At 41.4% G+C, this 25,553-nt stretch overlaps 1 protein-coding gene across 7 annotated transcripts in view; it reads right to left on the reverse strand.

Moving 5' to 3' along the window:
* Positions 1–110: 110 nt before the first annotated feature.
* The window catches only part of rfx3 (regulatory factor X, 3 (influences HLA class II expression)), a 28,945-nt gene continuing 3,502 nt past the window's right edge, over positions 111–25,553 (reverse strand). For 2 of the 7 annotated variants that reach the window (XM_079523568.1, XM_079523563.1), the window contains exons 2-18: positions 21,758–21,852; positions 21,192–21,283; positions 17,152–17,323; positions 16,665–16,739; positions 15,912–15,986; positions 15,205–15,386; positions 14,669–14,788; positions 14,216–14,343; positions 12,333–12,451; positions 11,089–11,204; positions 10,407–10,561; positions 9,998–10,095; positions 8,826–8,975; positions 7,213–7,421; positions 5,844–5,997; positions 5,032–5,074; positions 111–4,004 (exon numbers count right to left, since the gene is read on the reverse strand). In XM_079523568.1, coding sequence (XP_079379694.1) covers positions 3,727–4,004; positions 5,032–5,074; positions 5,844–5,997; positions 7,213–7,421; positions 8,826–8,975; positions 9,998–10,095; positions 10,407–10,561; positions 11,089–11,204; positions 12,333–12,451; positions 14,216–14,343; positions 14,669–14,788; positions 15,205–15,386; positions 15,912–15,986; positions 16,665–16,739; positions 17,152–17,323; positions 21,192–21,283; positions 21,758–21,847 — 2,256 coding nt within the window. In that variant the 5' untranslated portion in view covers positions 21,848–21,852 and the 3' untranslated portion in view covers positions 111–3,726. The remainder of the gene's footprint in view (positions 4,005–5,031; positions 5,075–5,843; positions 5,998–7,212; positions 7,422–8,825; positions 8,976–9,997; positions 10,096–10,406; positions 10,562–11,088; positions 11,205–12,332; positions 12,452–14,215; positions 14,344–14,668; positions 14,789–15,204; positions 15,387–15,911; positions 15,987–16,664; positions 16,740–17,151; positions 17,324–21,191; positions 21,284–21,757; positions 21,853–25,553) is intronic. The other 5 variants (XM_079523567.1, XM_079523564.1, XM_079523569.1 and 2 more) reach the window with 4 other exon arrangements.

Here is a 25,553-nt window from a genome sequence, read left to right on the forward strand (position 1 = left end):
CACACCTGCCAAACATTCAGGAGACAGGTTTCTACGTAGGCACTCATCCTAGGTTAGTACCATACAGGATAGTTACAGCACATCCTGTTAATGGATAAATGTGACTAAGATATGGTGCAAATAATTTATTAAAATGTGTACGACATTTTATGACATTTATGACAAACCCAATAAAGATCATACAGAATCTCTCAGAAAATAAAAACACAAAAAATGTGTTTGTATGTATGCATGTATACACACACACACACGCACACACACACCAAAAACAAAGTAATGTAGTTGATGAGCATGCCATACAATTGAGATGAATGAGAAAAGATTCACAAAATTTCCATTTATAAATCATAAACTATGAAATAATCCATCATCAAATGGCATCCTTTTCATTACTGTATCATGAGTATTCAGAACGAGAATTGAATTGAGTTTCAATTGTTTTCACTGGCTGACATAAAAACAATTAGTGTCTATGGACATTTAGCGAATATACAGTAGTCACCATTCGGCCTCACATTGATCAACTTGGTAAAAATGCTTAAATGTTCAAAATAGGGAGTCAGGTGAGCTCAGCAGGTTTCATAGCGATTGTCCAATCACACGCTGAGTTATAAGCTAAAAAGTCAAAGGCCATGCCCACCAGAAATGAGATTCCAAGTAACACCTGGGCCCAATAGCATGTGTAACAATTCTTTAATGCTTTTGCTGAATCCAAAACTACTGTACACGTGCTTTTGTACACGTGCTTATCAAGCAGCCTTTAACATTTCCACATTTCATATCAATCTGTTAAAATGTGTTTCGCAAAACATTCTAAATGTCAGGAACATTTTATTGGCAGTGCTTAGTGGGCAAATTGTCGTAGAGCATATATGCCAGAATATGCGTACCAAGTTTAGTCTCAATCGCAGTTACGGTGTAGAAGATACTTGTATGGCCTTCAAATGTTACAATATTCAACATTTAATTATAAATTAATTAAAAAGAATGGATTTGGGTACGTACAGGTTTGAAAATCAGATCTACTAATCCTGAAAGTTTCATGTCTCTCTAGCATTTATCAGAATTTGAAAAAAGCTGAGGAAATAATCATAATAATGATAATAAATTCAGGCCTTCTGGCTTGAAACCTTAACCACTTTAACCATGGCATCCCAATTTTGGGCATGTCATTATAGGCGGGGGGAAACAAATCATAAATGTTTCCAAGATAGCAGATCTACAAGCTCACAATGTGTGTTTGTTGTGAGGTTGTAGCCGGGATATTTCATGGTTAAGTGGCTCAGTGGTTAAAAAATAATCTCAATCTTCTGTAAACTCTCCAGTTGGTCTGTACATTAAGTCTGTCTATTTGTCAGTGGTAGGACTCATTAACCATCAATAAATAAATACACTATGCAGAATTGGTAGAACTCGTCTCCTCAAGAATGTAAAACATAAAATGAAACAAGAAAACGAATATTTCAGTAATAACAAAAGTTCCTCATTTGAGAAGTATTAATCTTTTAAATTCTCCACAACATAAATGAATATTAAATAACAGTTCAAGTACAGATTTAGTTTCCAGTGATGTCCCCTTCCTTTTTCACAGTCTATAAAGCAATTACAGAAAAGCTACCAAAAGAAACAATCACAGATAAACAATCAGATTCAGCCACGTGAAAAGAATCAAATTGATGTAGTCTCTCATTGTATATACACTATCTTTGAATATCAGAAAATATCTACTTTTGGTCCACTGTACAAAGATGACCATTAAACGGGGGCATGTGTTTAGTTAGACATACCAACAGTCGGACACACCATGAGTCAGACACCCTCCCCAAACCCTAACCTCACAGGAAGCCACGGGTGAGTTTTAACCCGCCACGCATGTCGGGAGCCACATGTGATTTTAAACCCACAGCACGGGTTTGTCCGACTAATGACTGTAGGACTGTTGGTATATCTAACCAACGTATGCACCCCCCATTAAACAGCCACGGGATGAAGAATGTGTGGACTAAAAACGGTAATGAAAATGTGTATTAGAAATGAGGTGACATAAGCAATGTACATTATATCTCCTGTATGGTGTGGGATGTTGAGATTGATGCAGTACAGTGGTGTGTGCAATAAGGTTTGGTGACTGCACTGCACGAGTCACAGGGCTGGCACCACTGGTTTGAGGTAGGGTGATTGATGGATGTGTTCCACTTCCAACACACATTCATGCACAGGGCACACGCTCGTAAACAAAGACACACATCACCACACACTCATGCAGGTACATGTGCACACCCATGCACCCATGTGCACAAACACAGGCAAAAACACACCTCACCCAATAGCAGAGGCTAATGCAAGAATAGCCCTCAAGTTGACAGAGTGAGAGAAAGAGAAAGGCTAAGGACCATGATTCAGGAGCTTAAAGCAGCTACAGTCAACATTTTTGCTTTGACATAATCGTTAAAATGGAATGTATTTCATAAATGTATGATGTAATGGCTTTGGGAGAATGACACCATCGCCATTCAACTCAGTTCCCTAGGTTCTAGGGAATGTAGACTTTTCCTTCACTATGCAATATCATCTGCATGATGATACGAACTCACAGGAAATGTGAGATCGATTGATCTGCACAAAGGAAGTGCATCAATAAAAGAATATACAGTAAAAAAGTATGGCAATTTTAATTGACCTCTTCTGTACTAAGCTTTGTAAACAAATGTACTTGTCCTATGGCTGGGCCTTGAGAGAAAACAAAAACAAAACAACAAAAATAATGACACTAAGAAACTCAAGGGCTCACCAAAACCAAAATTTCACAAAGTTGACTGTAGCCACTTTAATATAAGCACTAACCTTATATAAGCTTAACAGAACTGATCCAGAGAGATCAACAGGCATCTCTGAGCCTGTGTCCCCAAAGCCTCCACACTGATGAACCAGCCCAAATCTAGCCACAAGTTACCAGGGAGCTAAAACTGTGGCTGGGGGATAACAAAGAGGCCCTGTGGTCTCTGAACCACACAGTCAGGATTACATGGACAGCTGCATTTAGGATAAGGCACTATGATAAAGCCGAGGTACATAAAATCCCTGACATTCCTTCTGCTCTTGCAACGCGGCACTGTAGGACAGGAAGCCTAGCTATGTAGTGGCCAAAGATGGCTCTCATCGCCGGCTTCCTCTTGTTGTTTTGTTTTTGGTCCATGCCCGGTAAGAAAAATAAAAGAAAATAAAAAAAAGTCAAATTCTTATCACATTCAGGCTACTACACTAAAGAGCATCTAAAAATGACAACATCAACATAAAATCCACTTGTATAAATAGATTGAGCCAGTGACATACGCCTGTTCAGACAGCATCATATGGGTCAAATTACACCCATTCCCTCAGGTTCCCTCCTCGGGCTGTTGGATTGTAAAGGGCTTCATATACTTTGTTGCGCGTGGCGCCGCACAACTAAGTATACATCAGCTTAACAGAGCACAGACTCTTGGGAGAAGTTTTAACAGTCAGATGATGCTGACGGCACATCTTATCCCAAGTATCCGTTATTTCAACACTCCTCCAAGGATGAGGGTGAAGAGGCAGAGGAGACTGTGACCAGCCACGTCAGTGCAGACAGACAAAGCGCACAAGAACAGTGAGGGAAATATCTAAGACACACAGAGAGAACGATATGTACTGTAGAGAGAGAGAGTGAGAGAGAAAAGACAGGCCATCGAGGGGCCGTACCCCTCAGACAGAGGCGTACGTGTTGCCTGTGGCGCTGCAGTGGCGGATGGTCGGGGTTCCGGCGGAGGGGGTCAGGATGTGCTCGCCGTGGTCCTCGGGGGGCTGCGGCAGGGAGTGGAGGACACTCTGGTGGACAACCCCCCCAACCACGGGATGGGAGATGTCCTCCGGAGAGGCCATCTGGATCACCTGGATCACCTCCATCTTCTCCCGTTTGGCAAGAGGCTCTCCGGATTCCTCCATGTCCTCATCCATGTCGCTATCCAGGTCACTGATGTCATCTATACAATACAGGACACACGTCCAGGTCACTATCCATCTCACTTAGGGGGTGCAACAGTTCATCTGTTTTATCGTTTAAAATCGATCACATTTTTCTTTCAAACTTCCAAAAATAGCAGATCTATGCAGCGATTTGTTCTATATATCTCTGCTGTCGGGAAGATGAAAAAACTTGATATAAAAATGTCAGAAAACTCAAAAAATCTTATTAAAACAAAGCAATACTGCCTCATCAAAGTTGGTATTTTGTGTCATTATATCACCACTTTATCCAAATCCAGCTCAAGTGGAATTTAGGAGGTTCTCTCCATCATTGTCCATCATTGATAAGAACAGTCGACAATGGATCTCCAAGCTCACACAATGCATCGCAACTTGTGAAAGAACGCCCCGATGCCTCATGCCACTGCTTATATAGGCCTACAATAATAAGGTGGACTTTAAATATTACAATAACTTCTGCAAAGAGGGATTCTCGGAGACGGAGTTGCAGTATCAGTAAACTAGCGAGAGAAGTGTGTTTATCTTCCGCTCCGCGTCTGACTGCAGCAGCAGCCTGTGGTTGAGGCTGCAATGGAGTTGAGAGCTTCTTTCCGAAGCAGTTTGATACTTTTCATTGGTTCAATATCATCGAAACAACACAGAAATGTACAGGGTGTTTAATAGCATTGATTTATGAAAAAACAAAAATCTAAAACCTACAAAATGGAGTTAAGTGGTATCCTCCCGACAGCGACGATATAAATGATATAAAAACACAATTCTTGATTATCCGATTAATTGAAAGAATAATCACTACGAAAATAATAAGTTAAAGCCCTAATCTCACTGATCTCATGGACGTGAACACTGATGCAGAGCCATTTTCCAACATTGTCTGAACTTGGTTTTACAGTATGGATTTCTTCCCTTCAAGGTCAATTCATTCTCAGATCTTTGTCTTTGCAATCAAATGAAAAGGGCATACGCAGATTATGCACTCGGCTGACATGAATACTTTCATAATAATTAAACTCAGCCACATACCTTTGTCAAGATTAGCCGGAGACAGGGTGTTGAGGCTATCAAACTAGATGACAAAAAGAAACAAATGGTGTTGACATTACATTTCTTGTACCTTGCAAAGAAAACAGGAAAATCTCATTTAATACTTGAAAAGAAATTGCTGTTAATACACTAGAAACTTTGAATGGAACTATGTTGCAAAGTAGAATAAACAAGTCGGGGTCTTACGGCGTGGCTTCCATTGTGGACAAGACATCATGTGGCCAGTCTGTGGCCATCTATGACATCAGTACTACCTTGTAAGGCTGGGTGCAATAACCGCAATATCGCCGCTATGTAACGCATACCACGGCATCGGGTTAATTACCGCGGTAAAATAAAAAATCACACCCGTGTGAACTGAGTGGTGCACACGGTGCACTCTCTCTCTCATTAGCAGGCAACAGTGCAGCACTATCTCTCTCTCTCTGTTTCTGGCACAACAGCGCCACTTTTGGTACTCATTGGTACTGGTGCTCATAGTAGTCACACACAAACATGGTTGAACACACACACGGTTGACACGGACATTGCTGTTCCTTGGAGTGGTTGCACCACTCAAAAATGAATAATAAAATGATTACCGCGGTAAAAACCCCATACCGCCCCAGCCCTACTACCTTGTCTGTCACACACACACACACACACACACACACACACACACACACACACACACACACACACACACACACACACACACACACACACACACACACACACACACACACACACACACACACACACACACACACTTCTAGACAGTATAAAGAGCAATATGCCCCAGGCATACATACCTCCCCCATGATTCCAATGGGCGTCTCTCCGGTGGCCTGAGCCACGCGGTGCTCCACCAGGTAGAACATGTACTCGTCGTACAGCAGGCGGATGAGGTGGAAGGAGCCGAAGCTGGCAGCACTGCGCAGGGTCAGGTCTCTGATCACCATGGAGCTGAGAGAGAGAAAACAACATCACCTCACTTCACATCTATTCTACGCCATAGGTTCCCAAACACTGGGTCGGGACCCATTCGTGGGTCACAGACACATTGTTATGGGTCCCTTGATTCTTTGGTTTCCTACATTTTGTTTTCTAATTATTCGCAGCGACGCGTCGTGTGCTTGTAGATCGGCCATTTTTACAAGTTTAGGTCCCGGGCAAACATCTAATCTCTCTTTTGGGTCCCGACCTGAAAAGTTTGGGAACCACTGATCTACGCCATGGGTTCGCAAACTTTTCAGACCCCCAACCCAAAATAATGCTGCCATTGATTGACTCGAGCCCAAACATAAGCCTGGAGGTAATTTTATGCACATAATTAACACCCCTAGCGCCCAGGACGAAGTTCTTTGTCCTTTCTATTAATAACGCCCGACGCCCAGGACGAAGTATTGTCCAAAAGACGAAGTTTATTGATACGAGAACAGATCGCATGGCTGTATAGCCCAGGCGTGCCTCCTGGGCTCTCCTCAGTGACGCGCAAGAGTGAGACGTCATCGAAAAACTCCCTCCTCTGTTTAGCTGATGAAAACGAAAATCTTAAAACATTCATAACTCGCGATCTAAATCATCCCGTCTTTTTATGAAAAAAGATCCTGTGTTAGACGGCGCTCCGCGGTCCAGTCGCTAGTCTCGATAGATTTATTCTTGTCTCCCGTTGTTGTCGATCGACTCTAGAGTGTTAGCTGCTCTAGAGTGTTAGCTCTATTGTTAGCTGCTACACAAACATCATGAACTTCCGCCGGTCCGTCCGGAAAAGGCGTCACTGTTTATAAATCGACTGGGCGCATGAATGTAATGGATTAAATAGTTCCGGGCAATTAATGTGTTTGGTCACGTTTGGTCCACATTTGTCCGCACAGGCTATGTAAGGGTTTTGTAACAATTATTGTTAAAATATATTTGTAAGTATTTCACTCATTCTGTGTAATTTTGTTTTTATATCTTTTTGATGAGCTAAATAAATTTGCGACCCCCGATATACTCCAGTGATTTCAAGGGCCGCCAGAGGATAAACATAAGGCGTTTGATACAATATATCTCTGGGACCCCAATCTACAATGCCACTGTTAATAACTCTAAGAGTGTACAAAAACTGAGAACCAGTGATCTACGCAAAAACTAAAAAACAAATCACAGGCACAACATTTCCAGTCAGAAGCAGACCTGTAGAAGGACCACTTGAGCAGGAACTGTCGAGCTGCAGTGGGAAAGCTGGGCCGGTGTTCATATGGCCTGAGGACCTGAGTGACCACGTTGTCCAACCAGGCAGCCCACTGCTCCAGGGAGCTTTGCTGTTGTAGTGTGGCCTTGAAGTCCTGCTCCAAGCGTTGCACCACACCCTCCTCACACTGGCACACCCACGATGCTTGCTCCTATTGACATGAGAGAGAGGGGGAAAAAATAATAGTTCAAAACTGAAAAAGGCATAACAGTGTAGGATTCAGGATGAGATATAATAATAACAAAACTAAAAGGACTTTCTGCTTCTTATACCGAAGTGGAACTTCTAGCTTTAGGGTCGCGATCAAGGGGCCAGTGAGGCTATTCAACGTTGAAGGTCTGGGTCCTAGTGGTAGGAGGAGGGACTACAGGCGGACCCGTGGATTCATGACCGGGAAACCCCGTGCAGCTGGGCTTTAACATTGAGCGCTCGGTTGCATACGTCACTCCGGACCTCAAAGTTGAGGTCCGGAGGAGGGACTTCCGGCAGTCTTCCGGGTGCTTCAAAACGCCACTGAGCAACTTCCACTGACATGAATAGCTGGGGGGGCCGAGCTTCGCGCCAGTTCAGTCTCTATCCTTTTATATACTCTATGGTTGCGATAGAGGAAAGGACATGGGGGTGCTAGAATCTGTAGGGAGCACAAGGATCATGGCAATGGGGGGGTCATGAAAACCAGCAGGGTTCATTCTGCAATCTCCCCATTAGATTTGTTTTTATATTGCGTGCAAGATTTTGGCTTACGGGTGGCGCTAAAGAACAGGACATGGTGTCAGCAAAATGAGTATTGTTCATGCTCCGGCAAGCATGAATGTGCTCTGCAAGTTTAATGGCAATTCAGCCTATAGCCCAAGTAGACCTTTTTGGCTAACGGTGGTGCTAGAGGAAAAACTGACAACATTGAACACTAAGCTAGTGAGGCGAATAGGCTACGGTGCATAAGCTGTCCTTTGAGATGGAAGACAGGATGGAAGACAGAGTGGAAGACTCTGTCTTCAGAGTGGAAGACAGACTCTGGTGGTTCCCGATGCTGAGAACCAGTGATCTACGCAAAAACTAAAAAACAAATCACGGGCACAACATTTTGCACGTCACGTCACGTCAGAAGCAGACCTGTAGAAGGACCACTTGAGCAGGAACTGTCGAGCTGCAGTGGGAAAGACAGGTGATTTATAGAAAATTACCGTAGAGTATAAATATAATAGAGACGTCACCGAGAGGAAACCCTGAGGCGAAATGGACATAGTGGTCGAATTTGGTATTGCAGCTCGAGCCAGCACTATGCATTGCACACGTTCACGTTATGGGCCGATGACACATGAACGCTATGCTTCATACGTGAACGCGCGTAAATGGCGCAATGATAGTCAACGGCCCAGCGCGCTCACGTCTGGCCCATAAGCAATCCCAGAATGCACTGTTTCCAACCCGGAAGAACACCACATGCGCTGGGTGAGCAACTCAATGCAAGTGGATGAGAGGAGAAATCCGGTGACGTCTCTATTAATATATACTCTAAGGAAATTACCAACAAAGCACAGACAGAAATTCAGACCTGGACATTAGCAAAGTCCACACGGTTGAGGTCACTCAGCATCTGGTTGATCTGTGAGGTGTTCTGCAACACAGCGCGTGCTGCCTGAGCCAGGTGGTTCAGAGATGTGTATCTGCGCAGTGTTTGCGCAAAGGCACTAACAGCAGCAACCTGAGCATGGGGCACACACAGAAACCAAAATGTTAAATCGGTTATGTCAATATTAAGAAGTAGAAAAGACCCAACTATTAAATATCCAGATATATCCCGAACGCCCGGGGGTATTTAGGACCATTAAATCAGGGCGCCCAGCGATTTGCAGCTACGGAGCGCATTTCAAGGTGCACCAGGAGCCATCTTGAATGTAGCTCAAGTAGCTAGATGTAGCCAAAACACTTGAGGCGATCGACAACAACAGGAGGTATGATTACTTCTAACGCGACTAGCGACGGGACCGCGATGCACAAAAACATAATCTTTGGTTAGAATTGGACGGATTGATTTAGATCAAGAGCTATTTACGTTTTAAGATTTCCGATCTCATCCACTAAAATGGGGGGGATTACTTTGGATGACGTTCCAACCGGAAATGACATTGAATGTTGCCCAACAGGACGGAGACCGCTCGGGGTGTTAACCATCAAATTCATCTTTTGGGAAGAGAAATTATCTTTCAATACAGTATGTTCCAGTGGCGAATAGTTCTTATAACTGTCGGGGGTGATCGCCCCCCCTCCCCCGCCTGCGCCGCCGATTTTAGTTCACAACGAACACATTCAATTGTTTCAGCATCTTGTTTCAACATTTCAGCATGATCAATGATCAACAGTAAAGAATTAAATTGTTTCTGCATCTTGTTTCAACATTTCAGCATGATCAATAATCAAAAAACAAAAGCCACCATATTAGCATTTATACCTGTTCTGTGAACAGGGAACAGGCAATGCCCACCCCCAGTGGCCCAAGCCCCCACCACCGCCCGTAAAGGTGTGAGTCGTGTGCCTACGTGACAAAACCCTAGTCATGGGGGAGGGGAGCTCAGGGGGTGCTATATTGTGTTCCTATTTTCTTGGGGGGTGCTCCAGCTACCAAGCACCCCCGCAGTTGACACCACTGGTATGTTCAGAGACAGAAAATGTGGTGGAAAGAAAATATGCACTGTGTTTGTGTGCACTACAGTACAGTATGTGTACCTTGGTCTGAATCATTCTCTGTGGAATGGCATTCATGGCATTGTTCAGCCAACCTTCCAGGCTTTTGGCAAAGTTGCGGATGGCTTGAGTCAAGGCACCTACACAATAAAAAACAGTGAATAAGGACAAAACAATGCAAAGACATTCAAAATGGATCACGCCACAGCCTTGGATAGAAGCCTCGTCACGACTGTGATGCTCGCTGACAATACCTTGAATATCTTGACAAGCAACACTGACCAAGCAACCAGTGTTGATTTCGTCGACTAATACTATGACGAAAAATGTTCGTCAGCTACCTTTTTTCACTGACAACTAAATATATGAACAATATATATGACTAAAACTAAAATCGAAATTTGCTGTAAAAGTCAACACTGTGTGGAACCATGTGTAAATGAGACATTACTGGGAATGGGTCTGAGGACATCGGGGATGAGGATCTCAACAAGGGCCTGGTACATCAGATGGTCACATGTGGTCATCCATTTGAGCACAGCCTCGTTCCTGCACAGCTCCAGTAGCTGTGAGCAGGGTAGTCGGTCTTCAATCTCACTCACACTGCTGTGCAATCAAGAAACCAATGTTACATACAGGCCTCTTCATATGGCCTATCATACACTTTAGCAGACACTCTTAATCCAGAGCGATTTACAGTAAGCAAGAACAAAAACATGGTAATACATCATATACATAAAAATACAGTATCATACAGTATCATAGCTGTCGGGTGGGAATCTTGTATGTCCAAAACCGTTACTTTTCAGGAAATGGACAAAAATAGACCCAATAGATCCAATGTAGTTATAAGCTCTTGTTAATACTTTTCATTGCTTATTTACTATAAACACAGAAAGACTCAACCTGCCATCCCTATTTTGGGCAAACTTTGAAACTTTGGACATAGCAGAGATCTACAAGCTCACAACACATCGCAATACAATGTAGAATGATGGTTTTTGCCCTACAGCGATATTATTTCACAAATGTGAATGTGTACAGGGTGAAGTACTTCCAGTTTAATACGCCTTGTATTATATTTTTTCAGTTAAAACCTGACTGTCATAAGAGTTTTGATAAATGGAGCTGACCTGTTTTCTGTAATGGTGGTGCCCTCTACTGAGTCAGAGGGTGAATAACGCCAGAATGTCTGCCACAGCTTCTCAATAAGACTGAACTGGAGGTTGACAACCACGTCGAGGATAGCCTGAAACAAACAAGCACTTACCATTCAATGACATGTCAACAGTGATGAGCTCCACTAAGATCAGCCAGATGATTTGACTTTTTTCATACAGTGCAATTAAACCATCTTTCATAAAAAAAGAATTATCCGATTTGTAACTAGAAAGTTGCACTCAGCAGAGCACAAATCTCTTCCAGGAGGTACGCCCTTGCTCCTTCAATCATTGAGGAATGATGTTTGGGGGTGAAGTGACGAGTTGAGTCTGAGTACTGTATGAAACGTCATAGGACATTGGGGGATGGGATATCATAAATGAAGGACTGTCATTACATCATTACAGTGCAACCAGAGGGAGACTCTATGGAGACAAATCTTTGGACAGTGTAATTAGCGAAAAGTAACGTGTCATGTTGTCATCACTAGGACAAACATGATGTTACAATGTTATAGCCTAAACGCCAAATCATAGTCTAACGGCTAAATCAGAGGTAAGCAACCTGCTGCACTAGAACCGCATGTGGCTCTTAGGCCCTCTCCCAGTAGCCTTGGTATCTATGTATGGAAAGGAATAAATGTTTTTTACATTTAAATCATAATGTATTATTGTAGTACACATACAGCTACTCTTATATTATCAAATTGTTAAAAATAAAAAAAGATTATGTGGGTTGTGGGATATAAGGTAGCGTCTGTGTGCTATAGTTCTAGTCTGGAACAGTTTTCCAACGAGTCATTCCTCATTATTATTCTCTTGGCCAGGATACCGATGATAAAGCCTGTGGATGCCATGTTAAGTTATGAAGTGTCTTACAGTATATAGGAATGTCCCGGTTATTTTGCTCCCGATCCGATTCTGATCATTTGATTTTGAGTATCTGCCGATACCGATTTTTCCCAAACCGATATTTATATTTTTATAGAACACATTATGCCATATCACAATAGTACAATATCCAAAATTACAGACAATATCCAGTCTAATATCATGATATGGATATAATATTGACGCTAGGGATGTCCCGATCACGTTTTTCTGCTCACGAACCGATTCCGATGACAACCCTAGTCCTATACACTGTGTCAACAAATCACAACAACTCCTGTGGAGCTACTGTTACATGGTAAATTAAGTGATTCTGATGCTCTAACCTCACAGTGCTCTCTGTAAAGACACTGAAGGGCTTTTACGTCCTCTAGGCTGATGTTGATATCTGCTTTGCTCTCTCCCAGATCCAGCTCCACAAAGTCAGGCAGCGCTCGTGATGCATCTGTTGAGGGGTAACAATGAAATTCATCTTAGAAGTCCTGCATATTATATTTAGAGGAAAGCATATTGCATATTAGCAAAGCAGAAATGGCTAAATAATATATTCGCAAAATAGCAAAAATAGCTGAGCTTGTAGATCGGCAATCTTTGTTTTCAGTTGAAGCATTGATATACAGTACTGTATATATTTTTTTTAATTACCCTCAAAACACAAAACAAATACCGTACAGTACAACCAATTTTCAGTTTTTCAACAAGACATATTTATAACAGCTAAAGATGAAGATACTAAAGCTAAAGGTTTTAGCTTTTAGCATTTAAACGTTTGGAGTGGAGGTATATAGGACAGTTAAGCTTCTTCTTCAAATGTAATAATGATCAATCCAATGACTTGGAATAAGGCTTAATCATCACCGAAATGTGTCATTGAGTGTCCACCGTTATAGTGAGTACTGCTGGCAATCCACTTGCTTATATAATCATATTGGCTCTTATGACCACGGTCCCAATCTCTCTTGACTCCCTCTCATTGGTGGCTTCAATTTCAATCGCTTCAATTTCAGCCGGAGAGTGTTTCTGAAGTCTTTCTCAGGCAAAAAAGATCTGTCCTTACATCACAGAAATCTAACCACTATTGGTCCTGGTTTGTCCTCCTTTTGTCTGACTCCTTTCCCATAGTGACGGGTCATGTGGAGTTTAATTTGCTTTCAGTCCAGCCCAGTGGCGTATCCAGGAATTACGTTTTGGGCAGGCAAGATATGTGTTAATTGGCGTCTCCCCGCGCACAATCGTAGCACTAAAGGTTTTCTTTTTGCCAGACAGGTAGGATACAAAGGCTGAAAGGCATGCATTTACATTCCAATGGGTGATTGAGGGTCGCGCTCTACCGCAACGGCCAATCAGCTGTCCATTAATAGTTATCAGGTCTTGTTTTTGTCCTCTTTTTTTCTCATTGTATGGATTTTGGCCAGGCAAGAAATGGATTTGGACAGGCGGTCGCCTGCCCTCGCCTTATTGTAGATATGCCTCTGGTCCAGCCAGAGTATTTCTGAGATTATTTTTCAGACATCAGATTCAGTCTTTAGAAACAACACGTCGGTCTTTACTCATAATGTCCATGAGCGTTTGGATGAAACCAGTCTGGGTTGTATCCTGTTATGTGAGCTCAGGGTAAAAGGACCTCTATTGATCCAGTCAATCATGGTGACACAGTCCTCCATAATCTTTCCTGGTATTAGTGCAATTATTGATGGTTCACAATAAATCCAAGTCAGATGAAACAAACACAGCAAAATATAGAAATAAAGAATACTTTTTTGTATGCTCCTTATAAGCAGGATAGCTACGATACAGGAAAACATTTAATCCCTACATTAAACACACTGACATCATTTATCTTAATGTATTTGCACTTAATTTTCTCTAAATATATTTAGGGGTTCAATCCTGAAACCAATCAGGTACCTGATGAATCTAATAAGGTTTATCGGAAGATTGTGGACAGTGCTCTTTTATTGCAAATACATATTTGATCCTGCACTTTCAATTTTGTTCTCTTTTTTTCTTTCAAAACAAAAGTAATCTATGGTCTAAGACTCTCAAAAAGCGTGATCCAATCCAAAAACCTGGCATCGGTCCGGCTCTAATTAAGATACATTAACCTTTATTACAAAGTCAAATGGGTCTCCGTCAAAATGGAGAACAAAAGGACAAACAGGAAGCATGAGAATATGGTACACACAAAAAAAAGAGAAGAGCTGCTAACCTAGGAACTGCTGGTGGTGCTGGCTCTGTGCGATAATGACCTGTTCTGCTGCGCTGGAAGGATTCTGGCCTTCACCTGAGTAGTTCTCCCCAGAGCCACTGGGGAGCACCTTCTGCACCGGTTTGAACCTGAAACCACATCACTCACACCTTAGTGCACAGCTACACCACGTGGGGGTCTGGAGCGGGGCACCCCCAGGGGTACTTGTTGAGAGGGTCCCCAGATAAATGATTGATATTTAGGAATCAAATGTGGACCCTTACAGGTCTGTAACACTGAGAGTGTACACATTATTTGAAGACTGAGAGATTAACGACATGAGGTCGATTCTACAAATGGCTTCTTAATCAGTAGTTCTCAAACGTGACACGCTGTGTGTGTGTGTGTGTGTGTGTGTGTGTGTGTGTGTGTGTGTGTGTGTGTGTGTGTGTGTGTGTGTGTGTGTGTGTGTACCTTTGTTTCTGCTGAACAGGTTGCTGTCTGAGGGCCATGTACTGGATGTCCTCCTGTAGTCTGCTGAGAGGGGAGTCTGGTTTCACCCGGATACCATAATAATGGTATTTGGAGTTCCCTCTGCAGGCACAGGCAGAGGTGAGATCTCACTATAAGATGACATTATCCTCCACAGACACTCAAATAGTTTGTTTGTTTATTTATTTATTAGATTTTTGAAAGGTTCTATAAAGATTCCAGTTATTATTATCATTAAAGGACCACTTCACCGGGTTGGACGGTTTTTGAACTGCCCACAGCCCTCCTATGAGACACAGACTTGTATTTTATCATGAACATTAGTGAGGACCAATTATATGAAGACTGGTTGAAAAGTGGTCCTTTAGCTATCTAACAGCTGGAGTGATCTATGTGATCTATGTAAAAGAAAAATGATCACAAGGATGGAAAGATTGCATCAATAGGAGAAGGGATAGAAGAGAAGAACAGATGAAAAGAACTTTTTACAGAACATATGTTTCGGTGTGTATTCTTACCTCGTGCCAAGGCGGCGTGTACGGAGCCCCATGAAAATGGAACGGATGAGTTTGCCAAAGGATGCTGCGTTGACAGGGTCTAGTTTCTGCTCCTGGCAGTGGCGCAGGTAGTGGCAGTACAGAGTGGACCGTGGCAGACTCACTCCCTCAGCGGTCTCGTAGTTGTCCAGCAGCCACTGAAGCTGGAAGAGAATATTAAACCCTCTAGTCTTAGTGAAACGGACCCGAGTTACAACTATAACCACAAATAACCTACAAGCTCAAAACGCATCACAATGCAACACATTGTGAGGTTGTACATCTGCTATTTTGGGATGAATGTTCAAGTTCAATGGTTCAAGTGATTAGATCCTATATACTTAATTGACTGGGGGCTCACCAGTGGTCTGTTGACTGCTACATACTCAGTGTGTTGTGAGCTTTTTTCACCAAATGTTCACCTATTATGACATACCCAGAATAGGGATGCTCGGGTTCATGTGGTTAATCCACTCTACCCCAAATCCAATAGCCCTTTTGCTATCCGCTGCAGCCCTAAAGAAGCACCCCTAGAACAGCAACACATTTCAACAAATAGTAATGGTGGGGGGGAAATGCAGCAGGAACCATAATAAAAGCTAAAAGAAGGAAATTGAGCTGAGAGAAGGAGATAGCAAGCTTAGCAAAGTTAAGACAAGGCAAGGTGAAGCACTCATATGGCGACTTACATGGCTGTTGAGCAGCGAGCTTCTCTGACCGGATAAACCCTCCGACTTTTGGAGCGTCTCAATCGCCATTTCAATCTGATAGACCAAGCAAAGGATAACAAAATAGAAAAACAGGGGAAACGAAAACATAAGGAAGAAAAAATAATAATAAGCCGTTTCTGTGGAACTACATAACTGCTAACCACTAGGAAAAAAAATAAGGACAACCTAGGATAGGCCCCAAAGCAAGCACAGCTAAACCCAAGCATAGCAGAACCCTAACCTCTTTGATTTCAGCAAATCCCTAAAATAATGCTTATTTTACAGAAACATCTTAAAATAAATAGAAGAGAAGCTGTTAAAAAGCAGACTTTCACCAGCAAAAAAATAACAATCAGCGCAATGTTTTTCAAATAAATATATGTTTTTTGTTTGTCAAAGATCATTATCAAACTCATTATGTATTATTAATATATTTTTATTGAATGGCGTTATTCAACACTGAATAACGGCGAGTTGAGTGAGTTAATTAAGGACTATTCATACTTCAGTTTTAGGCGTTAAGTTGACCACCAAAAACTACAACATGACCTTATCACCTAAAACTGGGGTATGAATAGGCCTTTACTCCCCGGATCACCATATCCCTGATTAACTGGGACCTCATCATATACAAACTGATTGGTTCAATTAACTGTTGCATGCCTACTGTATAATCAACAAATAGTAAATGATGTCAACAGGTGGGACAGAATAAGGCAGAAAGGCATTTACCGTACTCACAGTGGCCGGGGACGCTCGTGTGGTCTGGGGGGCCGGGTGGGGGACAGAGTTGTCCATGAGGTAGGCCTAAGGTCGTCACGATAATAACATTTTACTTGACCATCAATTGTCACACAAATAATAGATATTAGCAATTTAATCTAGTCTTTGGCATTGAACATCAGAATACAATTTCTGTTTGGCTTCATCAGCAAAACCAAAATAACGGACATATTGAATAACCTTTTCATTTCAAAATAGAAATAGTGGAAAGCTGATCTACAAGGTCACAACGAGGCATTCTTGTAGATCTGCTGTATTTCCGCAATCTTTTGAAAATATTGGCAAACGTGTGAACATTTACTAACATGGAAACTATTATGACGATTACCGCATGTAAAGATAATTGTGATAATCTCAATGAAATGCGATTTGGCTATTATGTAATCATTTTGACAGGCCTAGGTAATAGGTATGCTCCAGAGCTGCTGTTGCTTACCTGCCCCGCCACCAGGCCCATGCCCATGCCTCCGTTGCCCCCTCCTCCATTATTGGTCATGCCATGAGACGTCACCACGGTGGACACCTGTGATGAGCTGCCCTGTGTGTCAAAGTAGCTTCCCCCGCTGTTCTGGCTGTACAGCTGGGGCTCCGAATAAGAGTAGGTCCTTCTGTTCAAAAGGAAGACCTCAAGTTAGGGTAACGCTCCCGGACCTCTTTTGTCCTTTACAATCCATATGGGTCTGGCCGTCGATATACAGTATATGCGTCAATATGCTGTATTGACACATGTTGCCTTGACATCAATATCAGCAATTATGCGATGGGTCCTGATTTTGTGCCACTTTCAACCAGGCGTCCCCATTTTGGGCATGTCATTTGCGCCATCCGAGATGGCACTCCCAGAGTCGTTGGACTTCCGTGGGTCATGGGTAGGACTCTTTATATTAGATTTTTATTCATTCTATTGATTGTGTATGAAGCACGAATTTTCCATTATTTGTATTTATTTTCCCATTTAGACCACACACACACACACACATCTACCCTCACCCTAAGAGTACCCTATTTAGGACTAGCAATGTGTCAGAGTTAAAGTCAGCTACAAAGTGGTCATTATATGCAGATCTACACTCACAATGCATGCATGTTGTGAGCTTGTAGATCGGTTCTTTTACAAAACATTTTGAATAGGTTTTAAGTGGTTAAATAAAATAAAATTATATTTATGTGATAATTTTATTTATTTATTTTTTGCTCGACAGATTTCAAGATTTTGCACCTTATCTTTTCTTTAATACAAAAACATTGGTAATCACTAATCTGTGATCTAGGTCTCTGGCATCAGACGGGCTCTACTTGACTTGACCAGTTTAAATGGCACTTTGATTGCTACTTTGTGCAAATTAGCTGTGCTATTTTCTGGCCTCTTGGAATGCAGGTTTTCACCGTTTAGTGAACGTATCGTTTCCATGACAATGCAAATCACCTGTGGTGTCTGTCTTAAGGCCATAATAGACATAGCTGGGCAATGTTCCCAGCAACGGAAAATGAAATGAGACACAGGGCAATAACTACACATTTAAAATATAGGCCAGACTTGCTGAATTAACACTATGCATTTCTTTGTTGATTTCCCCCTCTTAAACCTTAAAATTGGTATCCCGACCAGAAACACGTGGAGACCCTTGTTACTACTAACAATGATTACTACTGCACGCACCAACTATCAAGTACATATTCATAATATAAAACCTTACTTAGATATGGAAAATCATTACAATGTATTTCAGACTAGACGTAAGTACCTTACTGCTTGCTATATTATGTTATGTGTCCTATTCATGTTTTAACTGCCAGAGTTTCTCTAGAACAGTCTGCAGCCACTGCCAGTTTTCTTTTTTACTAATCTTTCAATACCTACAGAATATAAAGAAGAGAGTCTCTACTTTCATTGTGAAAAATAAAATCTTGTTGTCCTCTGATCCGGAACCCATAGATTAACTCACAGGTTGCGGAAGAGCGCCCTCTATTGTAAAAAACACCAAATGACGTCAATGGTGGTCAAGCATTGGATTTGAAATGAAGACTATAGACGCCATTGGCAGTAGATGAGTTATGTAAAGCACTTGTTGAAATGTGCTATACAAATACCGGTAAACTGGCCTCGTCTTACTGTAGGCATGGCAGAGCACAGCACATCCTCAAACGGCAGAGAACTGTGTATTGCGCTCCTTTTGTGGCATTTTGGCATGATTTATTTATTTATTTTAAGCCTTTATTTAACCAGTAAAAACACATTGAGACTGCATCTCTTTTTCAAGTGGGAACTGGCCAAGCAGCAGAATACATCATTAAATCACTTTCAACGCTACATTGTACAAGTACAAGTTATACAACAGCCAAACAATAAATCCATGAAAAATACCTCCTATACAATATATACAACACTACATTTATGGACAGGAGAAAAAAAATATATATATATATGCAAAGGCTAGTACACATCCGAACATGTGCAGGTGTTGGATTGTACAGTCAAGATGATCCTTTTGAAACTTCTCAAGGGAACTTTCAAGGCTAATTTTAATCTGGTTTGCAGGTCATTCCACGACCAGGGGCCAAAGTAAGTAAGACACTTTTACCCCCCTCAGATTTAAAGGCTGGTACTACACACTGTAGCCAGACATTTGTGGTTTAGACCATCTTTTACCAAATTAAATTTGGAGGAAATGTAAGGGAGCAAATCACCAAGAATGGCTTTGTAAATGAAAATATACCAATGATGCAGCCTGCGTGAAGTCAAAGAGAACCAACCAACTGCAGCATACAACGAACAATGAGGTGTTCTGAAAGGAGTTAGTTATGAATCTCAGTGCAGCATGGTACAGGGGATCCAGTTTGGCCAAGGTGGAGGAGAAAGCAAACCTATAAATAGGTATCACCATAGTCTAACTGGGACAGAAAGAGGCCAGTGACCATTTTCTTGCGAGCTGAACAAGCAAAACAAGCCTTCAATCTGTAGAATAAGCCTAAAGTGAATTTAAGCTTTTTGCACAAAGAATCAATATGACATTTAAAATTAAGGTGTATATCCAACCAGAAACCAAGGTATTTGTAGTGCTCCACCCACTCAATGGGAGTTCCATCTAGAGTAGTAGTAGAGTGGAGATGTTCACTGGAGCTGCAACAGCGCGTGGAGTGAACACTGAACAACATAGACTTGTTTTTTTTTTGCCATTTAACAATAATTTTCTTTTTATTAATTCATGCTGCAGGGAGATGAAATCAAGACAAATTTGCGACAGCAACCTCGAGCGTTGGCGCACAGGTGTACAAAACCGTGTCATCTGCAAACATGTGATATCTAGAATTATTTGATTGATGATGCATTGTAGATTACAGCCTTGATTAATTTAATAAATATCAAGACAAGAGTCACACCCATGTCAAAGACATTTATTGTGTTTCAAATTTGACCATTCCTGCTTGTGCTTTATTGCAAGAGGCTGTCAACTGTGCTTTTCAAAGATAACAGAATCAGATAGGAATGAGTGTTTTAGTCATGATGGTGAGTGAGCCTTGTAAGTCGCTTTTATTTCCCAAGTAACGTTTAGTTAGATGTGTGCCAATGTGATGCTGCCATACCTTTACATGTCAAGTACTGTCCACTCTGGGATTCCTCACTACAGGGACTTTCCAGAGGGAACTCAGTGACAGATCGGGTATCCCAGCCAAACTCTTAAAGCCAATTTGAATGACCTTTTTTTTCTTTTGGTATTCAGACAGCAAGCAATGGGTAAAAAATGGGTAAAAAATTTAGTATATGTGACACATCTATGGGCCGCAATCTACACATTCAAAGATTTTGGGTAGTCATTTCGACCAGGTTTTTTTCGACCAATGACAAAGCTTCTAGGAACAAAATTCTGCCTGTGCTGTTTTCATCGGATAGGTCCAGAGATCATCTGTACTTATTTTTGTGAGATTTGGACAAAATCTGTAGGTGGAAGAGCAAAAAGTGTGGTTTGAAGAAAATTCTAAATGGTGGAAAATCTTTCTAGACGCAAATGGGTGTGGCCTATATGGGGAGATGCGTCATGACCTAAGGAATCCAGAGAAAAAGGTTTTGCGACTTACGGTTCAAGAATTATAGGGCAAAAGGTAAAGTGGGCTGTTATAGCAGCACCTATTGTTAAATTGAAAAAAGGTTGGGCCTCGTTAAAACCTGTAATGGTCAATGCCTGTGTGGAAATTCAGAGCGATTGGTGCAGCGAGTGAGGAGTAGCGACTTCTTCAGACAACAGATACTTCTGATCATCATCAGATGACCACGCACGCACACACGTCACTCATCCTCAGGATGAGTGATCACCTTCAGGCACAACCACACAAACCCAAATACCTCGACTCACTCCCACCTCTGTCATGAGTGGGAGGCGTGAACGGTACAAAATGTTGTTTAGAAAAGAGAGACATTGTGATAATAACAGTGTGTCCAGACTCAGAGAGCCTAGCTAGGCTAATAGATTGACTCACATGGTGCCGTTGGTGTAGACGCCACTGTTCTCCTCCACATACTGCACTTGTGTTGGGTAAACGTGCTGAACCTGTTGAACAGTCTGGGTCTGCTAAAGAGAATGCACTAGTATTAGGGCTGGACAATTAACCAAGAATATATCAAAACCGATATTTAGAATCAGTAAGCGACTAAAAATATAATATTTCACTTTCAAAACTTTCAGCTAAAATGAATATCAAATAACTAAATACTGAATCGACTCAATCGAGCAACTTAAAAACCGTCTGGGGTGTTCACAGAAGCCTGAGTAGACGATAAAATGACCAAAAGTTTTTTTGAAAGTGAAATATCTTAATCCAAATAACATTTTTTATTCTTATGTATCCGTGTACAAGATGTAACAAATAATGTACAACCTTGATCTTGCTTATGTAGGTTAATTAATCGAATAATTGAGAAACAGGTTTCCATTAACCTGCAAAGGTTTGAAATAAGCCGTGACATTGATTTGAAGTCAACACACACACACACACACACACACACACACACACACACACACACACACACACACACACACACACACCTGCTGGGTGGAGCCAGTAGACTGGACAGGCACAGTGGTCTGGAGGGGGACGGTGGAGGTGGAGTCAGCGCCTGCCTCAGGTGTCTGCATGGCGCCTGAATGACACAGAAAATACACTAGCCTTAAATGATGGCCTGGAACAACACAGGAAGTCAAGTATTGGTAAAAGTACATTTTTCCCCCCTAATACACCAGTGCTTGACGGTGACGGTATAATATTGTCTCAGTTGGAAAAGGTATTGTGGACGGGTGATTTAGCAAGGCCAGAGATGTGCTCACGTGCATGTGAGCATGCGTTTTATATTCTTCTGACTGTACTAAATTTAGATTCTAACGAGATTATGTTATATCACAAGACAATATACTGTAGGCCAAATTGAGCTTTCAAAAGCAGAGTCTCGATTTGATTGTATCTTTACAGCTGATGTTTGAAACTGATACAGTAGGTGACCTGAAAGAACCACTTGTTTTCTTTGTTTGGGAGTGATGCAGTTCTTTTACAAAACCTCTTGAATTATTCTATGGAGAATTATATACAGAGTCATAGTTAATGATTTGGTTAGGTGAAGACAGGAATCTGCCTTAATGCCTCAATGAACACATAATGCTGCTATAATAAAAAGACATGTTTCCTTAACCCATTCAGGCCTGACGTCGAAATAAAAACGTTCGCTTTGAAAGAATATATATTCAAAGATTTGTGCCGCATTTTTACGATTTTTCAAAAATAGCAGACCTACAAGTTCATAGCGCGCCACTCGGTGGCACGCTATGAGCTTGTAGATCTGCTATTTTTCAATAGCTAAAGTATAACATAATGCTTAGTTAAAACACCAAAAGGGGTTCCCGCCCAAAATGGGTTTAAAGCTATAATATGACACAGATGCGTCCTCAGGTCTAAATGGGTTAAAGACTTGTCTGCTTTCCCCAACTCAATGTCACTACTAAAGCTGCTACTATCCCAGCACACATTTCTGCCTTGGTACTCAATGTACCGAGAGCCTTATGCATCAGTGGCACACACTCTTGTTTCCATGTTCACAGCCATAAAACAAGTTAATATTTAACCTCAAACCCCAAATAGCTTCTCTTTTTTATGTTCACTCTGCCAAAGTCACCCCCCGTCACCCCTTTTAGTCATCTGAATGTTATTTTAAGCTCACATTGTTTTTCTCTAACAGTAAGTTGCCAACATTATGTAAAAAATACATCTTGTTACTACAAAATCATTAACATTGTTTGTTTACTTTGTACGTCAGCAGGCCGTGTTGTCTATCAGTGATTTCATTTTAAGACATCAACTGTGATGCTCTAAGAATGATGTTTTGAGCTAATAATGTGAATGTATATCCCCCAGTCCCCACCTACCTCTCCTGCTCCGCAAAGTTAAGTGTCCCCTCCCCGTCGCGGTTTCCATGACCAAACCTCTCTTGGTTAATTAACCTGGGTCTCATAACAGCTCTGAATCTCACCAGGGACAGCCTGCCTCCTATCTTAATCTTCAATATCATAAAGATGTGTTGTTGAACTCAGTTCTCTCATTCCAAACAGACCTAGCCTGCATAACCCCTTAAAATCAGAGTCAGACTACAAAGACATGTCTGATCACTCTGGTTGCAAAGGCATCTTAATGTGCAGGACAGCAGCATAATCAGGAAATACAAGCACTGATGTTCATTACTCCAATTTATTTGTGTTTTCTAATTTCCATAAATTACAATCGCAGAAAAGAATTAGTGGATGCCTTACCATATTCTTGTGATAAAAATGAACAGAAAACAGTAGACAGTGGACTACTGGACACCTTATTTTATCCGTTTCGACGGCTTTAACAGTACCATTTATGTACTATAAACTTTATGTTAGATCTACAAATTGCAGAATTTGTAGATCTAATTTTTTACATTTTGAGTTTTAATTTTAATTTATTTTAATAATGATAACATTCCCAACATAGAGATGCCAATTTGAAAGTTGTACATGGTTCATCAGAACCAACTTAATCCATGGACTCAGGTCCAAAGGAAGAAGAGTGACTTCCTGGGTATACAAAAATAAGCCACTGCATCATAACAGACCCCTCCCCCCCCACCACCCCACCCCCTTCCCCTCCCCAAAACACACAACCACTGAGGCACTCGACACTCCCTTGTGGCCCACTTAAACACGGTGCTCCACTGAACAAATGCTCAGAGACACAGAGGAACAAAAGCCAGAGAGGGCAACATTTTGCCCTGCATTTCCTCTCCTTAATCACTTTTTGGTGAAAATTGGACCTTATTAAATATCTTATTTAGTTATTTAGTCATCCAAAGCTAATTAAAATTAGCGAGAAAGCAGAACAAACCAACATGAATCCAAAAATTGTCAAATTTACAAGCAAGATAGATGCTGGGTAAACATAATTACTTTTTTATATTAACAACACAGAAGCATGACCAGGTGCAGTGTCAAATGGATGTCCAATTTTACAGTTCAATTAAGACTGCATTTTACGTTGTAATGAAGGAAACCCGGAGAGGAGATGTATTTTGGAGTGGAGAAAAGCAAGATAGGCCGATGTTGCTTTTCATATAAAGAAAACAACAACAACAAAACATTGTCACTAGCCCAGTGCATGATTGAACAATCCAAGAATAGCTCTGTCTCCTCCACAGAGTATTGTAACGATAATCTCCAATGCCAGTAGTACAGAGAAATGTAGTAATGCCTGAATTATACTTTGTTGCATGCCAGTGTCTTTTGCAGAAACTAGACAATTAGTACAATGTACAAGATCACAGACATTGCCATGGTGAGCTTGCACATCTACTATTTTTGGCACGTAACACCTGACAATTGACAAGAGTATAAATTAAGCATTAAAGGCAGCACAAGGACACTTTGGTAGAGGTTTGGGTTATGTATAATACATGTAGTTACCTTCTCATGATTTTCCTCATTGACTTAAATTGTACGGAGACACTACTCTCAAAGTCACTATTCTAACACAAACGAATAATGAAACCAAAGCCGATTCTGCCAATAATATTGGGCATATTTAATTAAAATGTTCACCTTCCAGTTGATTTTACTATTTGTAACCGCAAGTCTGGCTTTTCTTCCAAATACAAACAACAAAATCAACATCCAAGTTGAAATGTTTCTTCTTTTTTTCCTCCTGATGTTAATATGTATTGGCAGTGGCACATCTGCTGTTTGCGTCCTTGTGTTTGTCTATGTGCGTGCTAAAAACATTGACTTGGAGAGCCGTTTCAACGTGCAATGTAAATTCATGCCATCAGATGACATAACTATTTTTGGATTATTAATTTCTAATCAACGGCACAACAAAGCAAATATGTCACTAGTCAGACTAGTAGTTACACCATGACAAGGTAAACTACAAAGTACACAACCCAAACCTCTACCAAAGTGTCCAAGTGTCTTTAGGGATGTCCACATCAATCGTCAAGCACTATAATTATTTATAACTAGAGATGTCCCGATACTGTATCGGTATCGGAAAAGTATCGGTATCGGCTCTTATTTGTCATATCGGATCATATCGGTATCGGGGAATATGCCAGTCTAACCACCAACCCGACACAGGGGTAAGGGGTTCTGGGGTTGACACTATGGCAGGTAAATAAAATGTTGGGGCATGTGGAGTTTGTTTTCGAGTTGCCCAAACTACAAGTGCACATTGTGAGTGAGGAGTCTGCTATAAACACAACACGAGATATATAGCTAGATAGCTGTTAACACAACACGAGATCACAACACTGGTATCGGTATTCGGTATCGGCTAACACAG

Source organism: Electrona antarctica, assembly GCF_951216825.1.
Source record: "Electrona antarctica genome assembly, chromosome: 16".
NCBI lineage: Eukaryota > Metazoa > Chordata > Actinopteri > Myctophiformes > Myctophidae > Electrona > Electrona antarctica.